This window comes from Oncorhynchus clarkii, chromosome 22 (assembly GCF_045791955.1).
Source record: "Oncorhynchus clarkii lewisi isolate Uvic-CL-2024 chromosome 22, UVic_Ocla_1.0, whole genome shotgun sequence".
NCBI classification, from domain to species: Eukaryota; Metazoa; Chordata; class Actinopteri; order Salmoniformes; family Salmonidae; genus Oncorhynchus; species Oncorhynchus clarkii.
Window position 1 is genome coordinate 12,399,262 of NC_092168.1, and position 17,425 is coordinate 12,416,686.

At 41.2% G+C, this 17,425-nt stretch overlaps 1 protein-coding gene across 1 annotated transcript; it reads right to left on the reverse strand.

Annotated features, from left to right (window-relative positions):
• Positions 1-7,849: 7,849 nt before the first annotated feature.
• On the reverse strand, positions 7,850-14,746 carry LOC139380304 (anterior gradient 1). Its single transcript, XM_071122894.1, has 8 exons — positions 14,608-14,746; positions 13,332-13,442; positions 13,053-13,116; positions 9,907-9,959; positions 9,568-9,644; positions 9,288-9,351; positions 8,714-8,797; positions 7,850-8,045 (listed from the first exon to the last, which is right to left on the reverse strand). The coding sequence occupies exons 2-8, from the start codon at positions 13,426-13,428 to the stop codon at positions 7,996-7,998; spliced, it is 489 nt and encodes a 162-aa protein (XP_070978995.1). The 5' UTR covers positions 13,429-13,442; positions 14,608-14,746; the 3' UTR covers positions 7,850-7,995.
• Between the last annotated feature and the right edge of the window lie 2,679 nt (positions 14,747-17,425).

Sequence of the window (17,425 nt, forward strand, 5' to 3'; positions counted from 1 at the left end):
TCTGGACACTGGACAGGAGTTGCCCATCCCTGCCTACAACCAAGAGCTAATCGGATGTGGTCATCCTCTCCTGTGGATCACCTGGTACATGTCCTCACCTCCATAGCTGCGGGAAGTAGTGCTCACCGCACTGTCTCTCTCCTTTTTTGACATCATCTCTGACATTTTGTGATTAACAGCCAGCACTTTACATAAAGTCACTCTCGTGAGACAATATAACTTTCCGACACTCCGCTGTTCCCTCACCCTCCTAAATTGTCCTTCAAAGTGGTTGCCTCTGCAAAAAGAGATTTGTTAAGACAAAATATTGCCTTGAGGGGTTGAAGGGTGTGTTCTGTCCTCACATATGAGACATTGTCGCGTCTCACCACAAAACCTTCCTGAGTCATTTTGTGCTTTAGACCCAAGGCTAAATTGAAATATTGAAATGCCACAAAGAATTTCAAATAGATAGTAGGGACATCCGGCATTGAGTAGGTAAAGAAACAACCTGGCCTTAAAGATGCAAGAGAGAAGTATTGTCCAGTATTATTTTAAAATAAAAGTCATGTAGGGAGTATGTATGGTCCCGAGTGGCGCAGCGGTCTAAGTCACTGCATCTCAGTGCTAGAGGTGTCACTACAAACCCTGGTTTGATTCTAGGCTGTATCACAACTGGCTGTGATTTGGAGTCCCATAGGGCGGCACACAATTGGCCCAGCGTCGTCCGGGTTAGGGTTAGGCTGTCATGGTAAATAAGAATTTGTTCTTAACTGATTTGCCCAGTTAAATAAATAAAAAATGTTTCTCATAGGATCATCCAAAGGGATGCAAAGAGATACGGGTACAACAGGATGCTAGGCAGTGCTTGACTTGGGCCGGAGCTGAGTACCTTCAATTTTCTATTGCTTGAGCTCCTTTTCCTTTTATAGAATATTAGCTCAAAATAATTGTCGAGCTCCTGCACCTAAGTTTAAACAGTATCGACACCCAAATTGAGTACCGGCACTTATTTCAGTCCAATTCAAGCACTGATGCCAGGTAATAAGTCTATCTGGATCTCAGGAATTAGAAGATATTTTGAGGGAAACCGATCTGCTAGTTGCACCAGAGCTTGAACCTTTAAAACGGATAAGATAAAAACAAGGTTATATAAAAACTCTTGAGAACAACACTAGACACATCGAGTGCAGCTCTGCCCATCTAAAAGGAGAGAACAAAGAGAAAGAAAGAGAAAAAGAAGGGTTTAGAAGGAAAGAGAGAGACGGAGACGGAATAATTCAATCAGTGGTCATTGATCAGGTCATTGATCATGTGAAGATTTGGAAAAACATCCTCACAGTATGAAATCCCATTCAAGGGAGCCATTTTCCCTCAGCAAAAATGTAATTTCCTCTCCACGGCGAAATGAAACACCAAATAAATGTGATCTGAAAGGCACATTTCCTCATTAAAAGATTAATTTGCGCACATTTGAACACATTTTAATGAACACACTTTGATGATAATGTTCCCTCTAACAACTGAACAACCACAAATCCTGATGGCTACCTTTAGTGGCTTTCTACATTACCTGGTTATGTCGATCAAATGTAGCTCAATCAGTCAATCAATCAAATGTATTTATAAAGCCCTTTTTACATCAGCAGATGTCACAAAGTGCTTATACAGAAACCCAGCTTAAAACCCCAAACAGCAAGCAATGCAGATGTAGAGTCACAGTGGCTAAGAAAATATCCCTAGAAAGGCAGGAACCTAGGAAGAAACCTAGAGAGGAACCAGGCTCTGAGGGGTGGCCAGTCCTTATAAGAGTACATGGTCATTAAGGCCAGATTGCTCTTCAAGATCATTTACTTGCAGTTATATTTGTGGATTTGTACATTCAAATTTTTGTGGCGAGGCTGAGTCTTATATGCTAAAATGATCTGTACTGTGTTGTAAGGTACTGTGGTTAGGTAGAAGTGTAGCGTGGTCCGTTCTGCGTTGAGTACTTTTAATTAGGACACTGCCACAACTGTAGGTCTGCTGGTTGGATTCTTTTTTATTTGCCCTGCACACAAAGAGACAACACACAATATTTTAGCCCTCGGCGCAGTCACAGCTCTCAGGCACCTGCGCAAGCACATGGACACTCACTCAAACACTGTCCCAAGTACTCACAAGTTACAATAGATACCCTAGTTAGCGAGCTCGGTGAAACTTGTTAACATAAATCTTTATCTTGTCCACATTGTAACAAACTTATGGTTGCATAACAGCACATTGTGTAACATTAATTTCGGAGCCAAGAACAACATACCTTGCTAGCCGAAGGTCAGGCAAAAGAGAACAATAAGGGGGTACGGAAATACAGATAACCCTCGATGGGCCAAACCAAAATATACAAAACTTTTACAATCACATGTATGTACAATATTGATATGAAAAAGTGTTTGTACACCAAAAAATAACATTAGCTATACAGCTGTAATTAAATTGAAAAAAACACACTGAATTATTATTATTATTATTATCAAATGATTAACATCCCCTCTTGACCTGGCCTATTTGAATTGGTCCTTGTGTGCAACTTGGCGCATCATCTATGGGAATAACATCACACTGCTACAGAAGCATAAAGAATTTCCCCAAAAGGCAGAAGAGAGAGTGCTTGGCATCAAAGGCACATGGATAGAGAAGTGTAGATTTGAAGGTTTTCTAACTATTTCATGGTTTCCAAAAGTAAGATCAGTGGTGGGAAAACGATTAAGTCAAAGTAAAGATACCTTAATAGATAAAGACTGAAGTAATAGTGAGTCACCCAGAAAAAATACTAGAGTAAAAGTCTCAAAGTATTTGGTTTTAAAATGGCTAAAATGTACTTATGTGTCATAAGTGAAAATGTCAAATTAGCAAACGCAGACGGCACCATTTTTTTCTCTTCTCGGATATCCAGGGGCACACTCCAACACTCAGACATCATTTATAAACGAAGCATGTGTGTTTAGTGACTCTGCCAGATGAAAGGCAGTAGGGATGACCAGGGATGTTCTCTTGATAAGTGTGTGCATTTGACCGTTTTCCTGTCCTGCAACGCATAAAACGTAAAACGTATAAGTACTTTTGGGTGTCAAGGAAAAGGTACATTATTGTCTTTAGGAATGTGGTGAAGTAAAAATACAATTTGTTAAAAATATAAATAGTAAAGTACAGTTACAGATACCCCCAAAAACGACTTAAGTAGTACTTTAAAGTAGTTTTACTTAAGTACTTTACACCACTGAGTAAGATACTATTTAAATGGGAAAAGAAGACTTTCAAAGTGCATCAGTATTCAATATGATATGTCTTTCAAATAATCACCATAGGTATTGATGTGAATACACATGTAATTCATCGATAATAGTGAAGGATGTATCAGTGGAGAGTACTGTATCACTTGAGAGCGTCTTTATTGTGTCATATATTGCCATCTAGTGGATGAAACAGACCATTACATCTAAATAAGTTCTGAATGACATGAATCATTCTAACCCACTGAACATCAGCGTTAGAGATTGAAATGTGGTCTACAGCCACTACATTTTTTGAGAATCACTTTAGACAGGTATATTCCTAGACTTACAATGTATTTTAAATCAATTGGTGCAAAAAATATATTCCTTAGATACAAATGTGATTCTTATAATAGGGATGCACTGCAGTTTTCTTCATGTTGATTATAGTGATGAACCCGACGCACACGGCACATCACGGACACAAAGGTCCTGAGTACATCTTCTCACACTCACACCGGTTGCACAGGCAGTTTCCACGGTTACAGGTCCTCTGACACACAGGGGTTGCAGTCACTTCGCCTGTGACCTGGCAACCAAACACAAACAAAATAGACACTGCAGTTACGTATGTACTGTAGTGATATCACACACTCAAGTCTGCATTAAGAACATGCTTTTGCGTCTAGAACGATAAACAATGATGGTTTTAAGTATCAGGAGTCAAGAGGGACTTACACCTCCACAAAGCAACCCGTTACAACAGTCACAGTTGAAGTTGTCCCACTTGCAGAACTGGCCAGTGATCCTCTCTCCAGTGTAGGGTCGGCGATCACATTCACACTGCCTGCGCACACACATTCCTTTCTTGAACAGATTGGCCTTCCTCTGCACGACCTACAGGCTGACGTCACTGTCCTGTGCGGAGGCGCAACTGTGCTCCAAGATACCCAGGCTCACAGTGAGTAAGATAATATGATTACGCTGTCTGTGTGTTTTACCTTTACCTTGAAGCTATTTTATCGCCCCCAGAAACCTGCTCCTTTTACTCTCTGTTCCAGATGTCCTAGACGACCAATTCTCATAGCTTTAGGCCGTACCCTTATCCTACTCCTCCTCTGTTCCTCTGGTGATGTAGAGGTGAATCCAGGCCCTGCAGTGCTTAGCTCCACTCCTATTCCCCAGGCACTCTCTTTTGATGACTTCTGTAACCGTAATAGCCTTGGTTTCATGCATGTTAACATTAGAAGCCTCCTCCCTAAGTTTGTTTTATTCACTGCTTTAGCACACTCTGCCAACCCGGATGTCTTAGCCGTGTCTGAATCCTGGCTTAGGAAGACTACCAAAAACGCGGAAATGTCCATCCCTAACTACAACATTTTCAGACAAGAGAACGACCAAAGGGGGCGGTGTTGCAATCTACTGCAGAGATAGCCTGCTGAGTTCTGTTCTACTATCCAGGTCTGTTCCCAAACAATTTGAACTTCTACTTCAAAAAACCACCTCTCTAAAAACAAGTCTCTCACCATTGCCGCCTGCTATACACCACCCTCTGCCCCCAGCTGTGCTCTGGACACCATATGTGAACTGATTGCCCCCCATCTAATCTTCAGAGCTCGTGCTGGTAGGTGACCTAAACTGGGACATGCTTAACACCCCAGCCATGCTACAATCTAAGCTTGATGCCCTCAATCTCACACAAATTATCAATGAACCTACCAGGTACCACCCCAAAGCCGTAAACACGGGCACCCTCATTTTTATTTTTTACCTATGTTTAACTAGGCAAGTCAGTTAAGAACAAATTCTTATTTTCAATGACGGCCCAGGAACAGTTGGTAAACTGCCTGTTCAGGAGCAGAACGACAGATTTGTACTGTACCTTGGCAGCTCGGGGGTTTGAATTTGCAACCTTCCGGTTACTAGTCCAACGCTCTTACCACAAGGCTACCCTGCCGCACTCATAGATATTATCCTAACCAACTTGCCCTCTAAATACACCTCTGCTGTTTTCAACCAAGATCTCAGCGATCACTGCCTCATTGCCTGCATCCGTAATGGGTCAGCGGTCAACGACCTCCACTCATCACTGTCAAACGCTCCCTGAAACACTTCAGCGAGCAGGCCTTTCTAATCGACCTGGCCCGGGTATCCTGGAAGGATATTGACCTCATCCCGTCAGTAGAGGATGCCTGTTTTTTTTTAAATGCCTTCCTCACCATCTTAAATAAGCATGCCCCATTCAAGAAATGTAGAACCATGAACAGATATAGCCCTTGGTTCTCTCCAGACCTGACTGCCCTTAACCAACACAAAAACATCCTATGGCGTTCTGCATTAGCATCGAACAGCCCCCGTGATATGCAACTTTTCAGGGAAGGTAGAAACCAATATACACAGGCAGTTAGAAAAGCCATTGCTAGCTTTTTCAAGCAGAAATTTGCTTCCTGCAACACAAACTCAAAAAAGTTCTGGGACACTGTAAAGTCCATGGAGAATAAGAACACCTCCTCCCAGCTGCCCACTGCACTGAGGATAGGAAACTCTGTCACCACCGATAAATCCACTATAATTGAGAATTTCAATAAGCATTTTTCTATGGCTGGCCATGCTTTCCACCTGGCTACCCCTACCCCAGTCAACAGGACTGCACCCCCCCACAGCAACTCGCCCAAGCCTTCCCCATTTCTCCTCCCAAATCCAGTCAGCTGATGTTCTGAAAGAGCTGCAAAATCTGGACCCTTTCTTTCTAAAACTATCTGCCAAAATTGTTGCAACCCCTATTACTAGCCTGTTCAACCTCAAAGGGTATATAACAAAGTATTGATATAAACTTTTGTTATTGACCAAATACTTATTTTCCACCATAATTTGCTAGAAATTCATTAAAAATCCTACAATGTGATTTTCTGGATTTTTTTTCTCATTTTGTCTGTCATAGTTGAAGTGTACCTATGATGAAAATTACAGGCCTCTCTCATCTTTTTAAGTAGGATAACTTGCACAATTGGTGGCTGACTAAATACTTTTTTGCCCCACTGTATATATAGTACCAGTCAAACGTTTTGACACACCTATTCATTCAAGGGTATTTCTTTATTATTATAATTTTTCTACATTGTAGAATAATAGTAAAGACATCAAAACTATGAAGTGTGCAAAGCTGTCATCAAGGCAAAGGGTTGCTACTTTGAATAATCTCAAATAGAAAATGTATTTGGATTTGTTTAACACCTTTTTGGTTACTACATGATGCCATTTGTGTTATTTCATAGTTTTGATATCTTTATTATTCTACAATGTAGAAATTAGTAAAAATCAAGAAAAATCTGGGAATGAGTAGGTGTGTCCAAACTTTTGACTGGTACTGTATACACTACCGATCAAAAGTTAGGGGTCACTTAGAAATGTGCTTTTCTATCAAAAACAAGGACATTTTTTGTCAAATTGATCTGAAATCCTCAAGTCCTCAACTGGCAGCTTCATTAAATAGTACCCGCAAAACACCAGTCTCAATGTCAACAGTGAAGAGGTGACTCTGGGATGTTGGCCTTCTATACAGAGTTCCTCTGTCCAGTGTATGTGTTCTTTTGTTTGTGTTAATCTTTTATTTTTATTGGCCAGTCTGAGCAATGGCTTTTTCTTTGCAACTCTTCCTAGAAGGCCAGCATCCCGGAGTCTCCTCTTCACTGTTGACGTTGAGACTGGCATTTTGGGGGTACTATTTAAAGAAGCTACCAGTTGAGGACTTGTGAGGCGTCTGTTTCTCAAACTAGACTCTCTAATGTACTTGTCCTCTTGCTCAGTTGTGCTCCTCTTTCTATTCTGGTTAGAGCCAGTTTGAGCTGTTCTGTGAAGGTAGTAATACACAGCATTGTATGAGATCTTCAGTTTCTTGGCAATTTCTCACATGGAATAGCCTTCGTTTCTCAGAACAAGTATAGACTGACGAGTTTCAGAAGAGTTTCTTTCAGACCCCTTGACCTTTTTCACATTTTGATACATTACAGCCTTCTTCTAAAATGTATTGAATATAACATTTTCCATCAATCCACACACAACATACCCCATAATGACAAAGCAAAAACAAGTTTTTAGAAATGTTTTTAAATTTATATTTTTAAAAAACAACTGAAATAGTACATTTACATAGGTATTCAGACCCTTCACTCAGTACATTGTTGAAGCACCTTTGGCAGTGATTACAGCCTCTAATCTTTTGGGGTATTACGCTACAAGCTTGGCACACCTATATTTGGGGAGTTTCTCACATATATATTTTAAGATCTGGCCACAGATGGACCCCACTTTGAGAAACCCTGTGTCTTTGGTGTTAGCCCTGCAAACATGGCATTTGTTAGGTATGTGCAGGGGGACTGAGATACACAGAATAGAGTCTACAGTGTTTTTTTGTATACATGCCTTCATTATAAATGGATTAAGCACTGAGCAGATAGAAGTCTGATATTTTTTACAAATATTTGTGTATCCTCTTACAGTCTGCAAAAATGTATAGCAAAGTCATGTCAACAGCCCTCACAGAGAATGCCCATATAACTTAGTTAAATACATTTTTCCCCCTGTTTTAGCATTTGGAGTCAATGAAGATCAACAAATTCAGTGCACACTGTCATTCATCTTTATTGATTTATCTATTGTATACATTCTGTGTAAACATAAGAATGTCCAAGACTCAGTGAACCCCTCTGGAACAGGGAGGAACCCAGTAGATTATGGGTACATTATTGAAAAGGCTGTGAGGTTACAGTTCAGTGTGCAGTAGACGCTTGGCTTTCTTCATGTTCTCGGCCACTGTGGAGAAAGGGGCACAATAGACAAGAAGCTTGAGCAAAAATCCATTCACCAGGGAAGGGTTCAATTCCATTTCAAGTCATGAAGAGAATGGGAATGCAATTCAAGAATTGACTGAATTGAAATGGCCCCGACCCGAACCTTGCTTTACAAATTCTGTTAGTAGTCTAGATAGACCAAACAATTCATTATTTTAAACTTGCAGCAATTACAGTAATAATTTGCTTAATTTCTTGACTAATAATAATAATAATCATGCCTTCACTTTTCAGATTTTAATTTGAGAAATTGACGCCTGGATTTGCCCTTATCACACTCTTTCCTACTTCTTCAGCAATTTTGTCAGAAAACTTTGACACACTCTTCCAGTAAAACTTTCATATAGTATTCACCCACCCCCTCACTCGCCCACCGTTTCTCCAGCTAAGAACTATCCTTGAAGCATTCTCATTATTTTGTGGTTGCATCTCCCAGCTCTCTGTCCCAAATGGTTGGTGGATGAGGTGGAGGAAGAAAGAGTAGAACCTATTAATAAGTAAGTTCAGTTTGTGTTCATGGAGGGGAAAAAAAGTTGGGGGATGTGGGTGTGTGTGTTAAGCACGTAACAGGAGGATAACGGAATCTCATAGGACCTCATTAGGGATGAAGAGAAGAAGAGGTACACTCACGGTACGGGATGTCGCTCGGCTTGTAGGTGAACATGTGGTTACTGTACTTCCCAACAAGCTCAGCACGCACAGTCATGGATGGATCTGTAGAAAAAAAGGTGTGTGTGTGTGTGTGTGAGAGAGGGGGGGATGGGGGTAAGGAGATGGGGGTTGCAGAGACAGTTATCAATTTTGGAGGAGCACTATGCCAAAGCTTCAAAGCAGAAGTTATACATTCCAGACAGGGTTGGGTGTTAGAGAATGTCTGCAGCCACATGTTCCTTTCAACCAGAACACATCATTATGGGTGCACGAATAACTAGACTGTAATGCTTTATTCATACTATTCTATTTCTAACACTATGGCGACTCATACATTAGATTGATCCCTTAATCAAAAATGTATGTTGTCTGATTGTTATTAGGCTAATGGCTACTAATTAAAAGCAAAGTTATACGAGGCACTGAATACAGTCACATCAAGCATCTCACGGCAAGCATTAGACAGAGGGATGTACTGGGGATTCAGAATGAATGGGGATTTATTTCCTAATTGAGAGATGTCCTCAGATGACATGGTAGAAGAAAGACCCACCAACAAAGAGAATTCTTGGAACGTAGTGGCCATCTGGTGCCAGATTGGAGTCTGTAGTCTCATGCTGAAAAATATATACAAATTACATTAAAACATACATTTATAATAATCAACATCTATCATCTCACCTTAACATTTAATATCTAACATGTATCTACAGGTAAGGAAATAATGAAATGCATGGTTCAATGTTTTACCTGTGATTGGAACATGGTTATAACCCTAAAATTGCATTGCTTCCAATGAGAACATGTTGAAAAAGCATTAAAAAGATCATTACTATCAAATTGAGCATGACAAAATCCTCTTGGGCAAGTTCCTGTACGGCTTTATCAGCAGCAAACGCCTTCTTCAGAGCTGTCAAAGAGCCGTGACAGAAGGACAGTTAGTGAGAACCCCACCTTCAACCTTGACACTTTATCCTCATCAAGTGGAATTTGTATATGCATTGCAACTCCTTTGGTCGTTCAAGCCCTTACTAATGATCATGTCGAGAATACAATTAAATGTTGATACAAAGAGACCAGAATGAATGGTAAAGGCAACAAAAGACCTTGGTTTGGGGGCCCACTGGGGTTAGATGAAGAATGTGTGAGTATAAAAGCACAGCAGTTATCACCTTGACTATGAGGACAATCCTCCATGTGATGAATGACCATCAGGGGCTTCTTACTGTTGGAACACGAAAACGCGGTCAAAAGATGAACAAATTCCACTGCAGAATAGGTGGTGGGCGGATGTGCTTACAGAGAAGCAAAGAATGTCTCTGGGAATATAGCAAACCCAAGGCCTGAGTGTCATTAAGGATATATGAGAGCACATAGGTTGTGCCAGTACCAAATGGCATTCTAGTCCCTATTCAGTGTACTACATTTGATAGGACTCTGGTCAAACGTAGTGCACTTTGTAGGGAACAGGGTGCCATTTGGGATTCAGCCACTGAGTAAATATGAGGATTTCAGTTTCAATTTGATTTGTTTCTTTGGGGACATTGAATTAATGGGGCATAGTGACATAATCATTGTGAGGATAGGACTGTGACATGAGCAGATACACTACATGACCAAAAGTATGTGGACGCCTGCTTGTCGAACATCTCATTCCAAAATCATGGTCATTAATATGGAGTTGGTCCCACCTTTGCTGCTATAACAGCCTCCACACTTCTAGAAAGGCTTTCCACTAGATGATGGAACTTTGCTGTGGGGACTTGCTTCCATTCAGCCACAAGAGCATTTGTGAGGCCGGGAACTGATGTTGGGTGATTAGGCCTGGCTTGCAGTCGGCATTCCAATTTCTCTCAAAAGGTTTTCGATGGGGTTGAGGTCAGGGCTCTGTGCAGGCCAGTCAAGTTCTTCCACACAGATCTCAACAAACCATTTCTGTATGGACCTCACTTTGTGCACCGGGCCATTGTCATGTTGAAACATGAAAGGGCCTTCCCCATGGCTATTTTCTGGCCACTCTTCCCGTAAAGCCCAGCTAGGTGGAGTGTACAGCTTAAAGTTGTCCTATGGACAGATACTCCAATCTCTGCAGTGGAGCTTTGCAGATCCTTCAGAGTTATCTTTGGTCTCTTTGTTGCCTCTCTGATTAATGCCCTCCTTGCCTGGTCCGTGAGTTTTGGTGGGCGGTCCTCTCTTGGCAGATTTGTTGTGGTGCCATATTCTTTCAATTAATAAATAATGTATTTAATGGTGCTCTGTGGGATGTTCAACGTTTCTGAATTTTTTTTATAACCCAACCCTGATCTGTACTTCTCCACAACTTTGTCCCTGACCTGTTTGGAGAGCTCCTTGGTCTTCATGGTGCCGCTTAGTGTTGTTGCAGACTCTGGGGTCTTTCAGGACAGGTGTATCTATACTGAGATCATGTGACAGATCATGTGACACAGATTGCACACAGGTGGACTCTATTTAACTAATTATGTGACTTCTGAAGGTAATTGGTTGCACCAGATCTTATTTAGGGGCTTCATAGCAAAGAGGGTGAATACATATGCACGCACTACTTTTCCGTTTTTATTTTAGAAATATTTTTGGAAACTTTCATTTCACTTCACCAATTTGGACTATTGTGTGTATGTCCGTTACATGAAATACAAATAAATCCATTTAAATTGCAGGTTGTAATGCAACAAAATTGGAAAAACGCCAAGGGGGATGAATAGTTTTGCAAGACACTGTAGGTCCTACAGTTGAGTGTAGTCTGGCCCAGGAGTGGGAAGGTGAACGGAAAACGCACTGGAGCAACGGACCACCCTTGCTGTCGCTGCCTGGCCGGTTCCCCTCTTTCCACTGGGATTCTCTGCCTCTAACACTATTACAGGGGCTGAGTCACTGGCTTTACTGGTGCTCTTCCATGCTGTCCTTAAGAGTTTTTTTTTATTTATTTTAATTGTACCTTTATTTAACTAGGCAAGTCAGTTAAGAACAAATTCTTATTTTCAATGACGGCCTAGGTTGCCTTGTTCAGGGGCAGAACGGCAGATTTGTACCTTATCAGCTCGGGGATTCGATCCTTGCAACCTTTCGGTTACTAATCCAACGCTCTAACCACTAGGCTACCTGAAGCCCCAGGGTGCGTCACTTGAGTGGGTTGAGTTACTGACGTGATCTTCCTGTCCGGCTTGGCGCCCCCCTCGGGTTCGTGCTGTGGGGAGATCTTCGTGGGCTATACTCAGCCTTGTCTCAGGATATTAAGTTGGTGGTTGAAGATATCTTTCTAGTGGTGTGGGGGCTGTGCTTTGGCAAAGTGGGTGGGGTTATATCCTGCCTGGTTGGCCCTGTCCGGGGGTATAGTTGGACAGGGCCACAGGGTCTCCCGACCCCTCCTGGTTCAGCCGCCAGTAATCATGCTACAATAGTTTGTGTCCGGGGGCTAGGGTCAGTCTGTTATATCTGGAGTATTTATCCTGTCTTATCCTGTGTCCTGTGTGAATTTAAGTATGCTCCCTCTAATTCTCTCTCTCTCTCTCTCGGAGGACCTGAGCCCTAGGCTAATGCCTCAGGACTACCTGGCCTGATGACTCCTTGCTGTCCCCAGTCCACCTGGTAAAGCTGCAGCTCCAGTTTCAATTGTTCTGCCTGCGGTTATGGAACCGACCTGTTCACCGGACGTGCTGCCTCGTCCCGGACCTGCTGCTTTCGACTCTCTCTCTCTACTGCACCTGCTGTCTCTAACTCTGAATGATCAGCTATGAAAAACCAACTGACATTTACTCCTGAGGTGCTGACCTCTTCAACCACCGTTATTATTATTATTTGACCCTGCTGGTCATCTATGAACATTTGAACATATTGACCATGTACTGTTATAATCTCCACCCGGCACAGCCAGTAGAGGACTGGCAACCCCTCAGAGCGTGGTTCCTCTCTAGGTTTCTTCCTAGGTTCCTGCCTTTCTAGGGAGTTTTTCCTAGCCACCGTACTTCTAAATCTGCATTTCTTGCTCTTTGGGGTTTTAGGCTGGGTTTCTGTATAGCACTTTGTGACATCGGCAGATGTAAAAAGGGCTTTATAAATACATTTGATTGATGAATTGTTTACACCTGTCAGCAAAGGGTGTGGCTGAAATAGCTGAATCCACTCATTTGAAGGGTTGTCCACATGCTTTTGTATATATAGTGTAGCTATAATAAAATGTTTCACTCAGACATTTGAAAGATTGTTCTAATTTTCAAATGTACGCCACTAACCAAAAAACACAATTGCAATGCGATATGTCTTGTTGTGTATTTTGTCTAATATCTCTGTCTTGTCTTACCTTTCTGTCATTGTCATCAGGGCTTCCTCATAGGTCTGGACCCAAGTAATGTCATCCCCCCATCCTGAGGCAAAATAAAACATTTATATAATAAGATGCTTTTATCTAAACGCGACTTACTGTCATGCGTGCATACATTTTACGTATGGTTGGTAACGGGAATGGAACCCAACTGAGCTACAATTGACCAGATTGGACCAGACTTTAATTTGGTGTTAATGTAATGGCGGATGAGGGGCTGTTTTTAGTCCAATGGAGGTGAGATATGTTAAGTTTTACCTCTTGAGAGAGTTTGAGGGCCTTTCTTTGTTTTCTTCTGTATGGACACTTCCATGCAGGTGACAAAGAGCAAGGCAAAGAGAGACCACCGATACATGGCGTTCACCAGTTCTGAGAGAGAGAGAGAGAGAGAGAGAGAGAGAGAGAGAGAGAGAGAGAGAGAGAGAGAGAGAGAGAGAGAGAGAGAGAGAGAGAGAGAGAGAGAGAGAGAGAGAGAGAGAGAGAGAGAGAGAGAGAGAGAGAGAGAGAGAGAGAGAGAGAGAGAGAGAGAGAGAGAGAGAGAGAGAGAGAGAGAGGTCAAGTCTACCTGTTAAACATTTTTTTTATTTTTTTACATGGTACCCTATACAAAAGAAAATCTCATCAAAATCCTTACCAAAAGTGGTGGTCAGATTCTCAACTACAATGCCCTATGCAAAAGCCAACTTCTTAATAATCTCCAAATCTCGCACCAAATCTCAGGTGCACTGGCCAGTTTACATTTATTTTACCAGTCAGTCACAATGAGAGTAAACCTTCCTTATGATAGGGTGGTGAAGATCTTACTCAACTATGTTTCGACTATCGGTCTATAGACTATAGACCTCAAAATCATTTCTGCATGCCAAGGATCTTGATTTTGGATCTGACAATGGAGCAATGAATGAAGACTTTGCAGGCTGTGTGTCAGAACAGGATTGACCGGTTTAATGACAATGATGTATGTGTTAGAATACTTAAAGCCTAAATGGCACAGTGAATGGGGACATAACAATCGAACACATGTGTATATTGTCTATCACTCTTGACCATATAAAGTGAAGTGTCATTAAAAAGGGACCCTGTCGAAAAAACTTTGAATTTTTTTGTTGTTGCTATTTCTACACAATTTCCTAATGAATATGCCTAATTACTGTATATGCCTACTAAAACAGGCCAAACTTGTTTGTTTAAGTGTCCCATTTCCTTAAAGTATTCCTTTTCCTGATAATGACACAGGTATATTAGACTAGAGTGTTTCTAAATGCTAAAACAAAATCCTGTACCGGTATACTGCATTTTAGAGTTAGCGTAGATAATGTTAATTTATTCACAACTTCAAACCATTTATTTGGTTATCAGTCTGCTTCTTCTTTGGCCAAATCGCCAGGGGGAAAAGGAAGGTTTTAAACATTACTGACTGTTGACACCGATAGGCATATACGCTACCCAGATTATTCAAATGCTGCACCAAGTGAACATAATAATAGTACAGGTTTCAACTGAGAAATGTTTTTCAATAATATAAATATCTTACCTATTGCACAGGCGTATGAGGAGTGTCTGGAGCCTACGTCCAAGCTGACAGTAACTTGGTTTTGATTTTCAGGTCTTTTTATAGACAACAGAACTTACCAAACAGGTATGGGATTGGCATTACACGAAACAAAGCAAATGAATTGTAGCACACAAATGCACTGTAATAGGAATTTCACAAAAGGAGATAAGTTGTTGCTGAAGTCAATCAAAAATGTATCCAATTTATTACAATTTGCAACAGGGATACACAACCCAGCACAGAAGAAGATAAAATGTCTAACTGGCTTCTTGGAGACAGGCCCTTTATCCTAATCAGACAGGACCAAAAGTTCTGTAAACACCAGACCAAGAGGCTCGCAGGAAGTCAAAACAAAAGTCAGTGACTTTGTCAGCTGCTACAGAATCACACGTCTCCACAGAATGTCATCACTAAAATACAACAGTGAATAATCAGTGTGTCCTCGGTCCTTGAACCTTCTGTCTGGCGTCAATCACTATCCACAGATGTGAGAATAATCCATAACATTCAGCTTCAAGTCTAGTGACCATCAACCTACAACTTGAGTGTCTCAAACAGAATCCTGAATATGTGTCTTACAGAATCTCGTATGTGGTACATTTTCACAACTCTTAGTGGAAAACTCCAAACTGGTCACATTTGTAACGCAGCCAGTCTTCAAAACCTGTTATTGTGCACTCATTTGGACAGTTAACATCGCTCACCGCACAACCATTGATTCAAATATATATGTTTCTTGTGAAATGTAATGAGAACATTGGTTTAATCACTAAAACACAACATAATGGGATCTTTTCAATTTAGTCGTTTTAACTACCAGTTAATCCAATAGCAAACAATGCTAGATATGCGTTTCAAATTGCCCTTAAAAGTTATGAAAGTAAAATGCTACAGTACTATAAATTACAGTAGATTACACAGTTTTCATATTAGGCAATAGACTTACGTAACCCAACAAAATTGACAGAAAATCCATAAATTCCATAATATCTATCCAATATGTAATCAAAGATGTGATCAGTGAAGACATCCCTCCAAAACCCATTCATGCAAAAAAAAACATAGGTGTACTGTTTGTAATCAAATGTAAGAAATTAAATTAAACAAATGAAATGAATGAAAATAAAACAGAACGTTTAGCACGCATTCATTTGCATCAAGCCTGTTTTGATCATTTGGCCCCAAAAAAACGGGAAAAAACTTTTGGCATAGCGAATCAAAGTTTGACATTGGTCTGCATTGATGATGTCACGGGCCCGAATTGATGATGACACATGGCCCGAAAGAGGGTGTCACGCTCATGGGGATGGCTATCTTCCACTGCCATGCTGTAAGAAATTCCTCAATATGGTTCAGGAAAGGAGAGTATGGGGTCAGGTATAGGATCACGAATCGGGGATGGGCTGAAAACCATGCCTGAACCACCTCTGCATGTTGGAACCTGACATTGTCCCACACAATGACATAGGTGACTCCTTCACCTTGACAGGCCTGCTCAAGTTCATTGAGAAACACAATGAGGTGTACAGCGCTGTAGGATCCAAGTAATAGCCTGTCCTACCACACCATCTTCAGAGATAGCTAAGCACATGGAGATGTGTTGCACATGAGGTTCCGCCCGCAGTTGCCGAGTGGTGGCCAGGTTGAAGCCCGCTTCATCAACAAAGATATACTTGTGATGGTTCACAGCAGCATCTCCTTCTAAAAATATATTTTGTTTAGTTATTTTTACAGTATAGTTCCAATATGACATTGTGAAGTAGCACAATAGCAACAGTAATACAGTATATAGTGCTGTACCTGAACATACTCAGCCCACAGTTGTTTCATCCGGTCGTTGTTTCTCTCAAAAGGCACCAGGTAAATGTGTTTCATAGATTGGGGTGAAACTAATCTGGCAGCCTCTGCCACGCTAAGGTCTCGGCTTACCACATGGTCAACGACGATGGCCCAGACTTCATTAGACACAACAGTTCCCTGCCGTCTGCCTCCCTCTCTCTGATGTCCACCTCTTTGACGGTGCCCATGCCCACCACTTTGAACTCTTTGACGGGTCCCTTGTCCACGAGCTCTTTGATTTCTTCCTCTCCCTTGCTGTCTATCCTGCTCCATGTTGAAATTGCAAGTGTTCACACACCCCTTTGAGTAGTCATTATGTATGGTTATCATGTATCATACAAGTGATTTAGATGTTTATACTTTACAAACACACAAAATCCATAGTAGACAAGCCAGTTTAAAATCTATAGGTTTACCAAATGGATAAGTGATTAACAAATAAGCACAGTTGGATTAAGTGATGGTCAAATGTATTTAAACAAATGAGAAGATAATCATATGAAAAGTATTGTGAGCATTGCGTTTTGAAAGGCAATGACTATACAAAAGGTATTTCTAGATGAAACACTGATTAGGTTAAGTGAAAAGTCACTGTGTGATTCTGTGTGCTGTACTTAGTCAATTGAAGTCGTTTTTAACTGTAATGCAGTTGATTGGTGAAGATTACATGAACATACAGGTTATTGGGGTTGACATCCATACAAGCATTATACTTCTGATTTGTACCTCAACATTGTGAAATACACATATACAAATAGCCTAAATGTAGTCCAATTTTGCTCTGGGGCAATGAGGAGGCTCCGGATATTTCGCCCACAGCATATTTCCCCACGCGTTTCCATGACATTTGCATCGTTTTGGTCAAGTTATTTTACTGCATTGTTAGTTGTTGCTATACTCAGCCAACGGCGCTTGACAACCGTGAACGCTTCGCGCAGGCGCATTTCAGATGAATAAT

Bases quoted from the DNA above. Each gene is read 5' to 3' on its own strand.
- LOC139380304 (XM_071122894.1), bottom strand. From the start codon at position 13,428: ATGTATCGGTGGTCTCTCTTTGCCTTGCTCTTTGTCACCTGCATGGAA. The intron at 9,960-13,052 runs GTAAGACAAGAC...GTGTTCCAACAG, and splicing joins CTGATGACAATGACAGAAAG to TAAGAAGCCCCTGATGGTCA. The intron at 8,046-8,713 runs GTGAGTGTACCT...CTTTCTCCACAG, and splicing joins GCCGAGCGACATCCCGTACC to TGGCCGAGAACATGAAGAAA.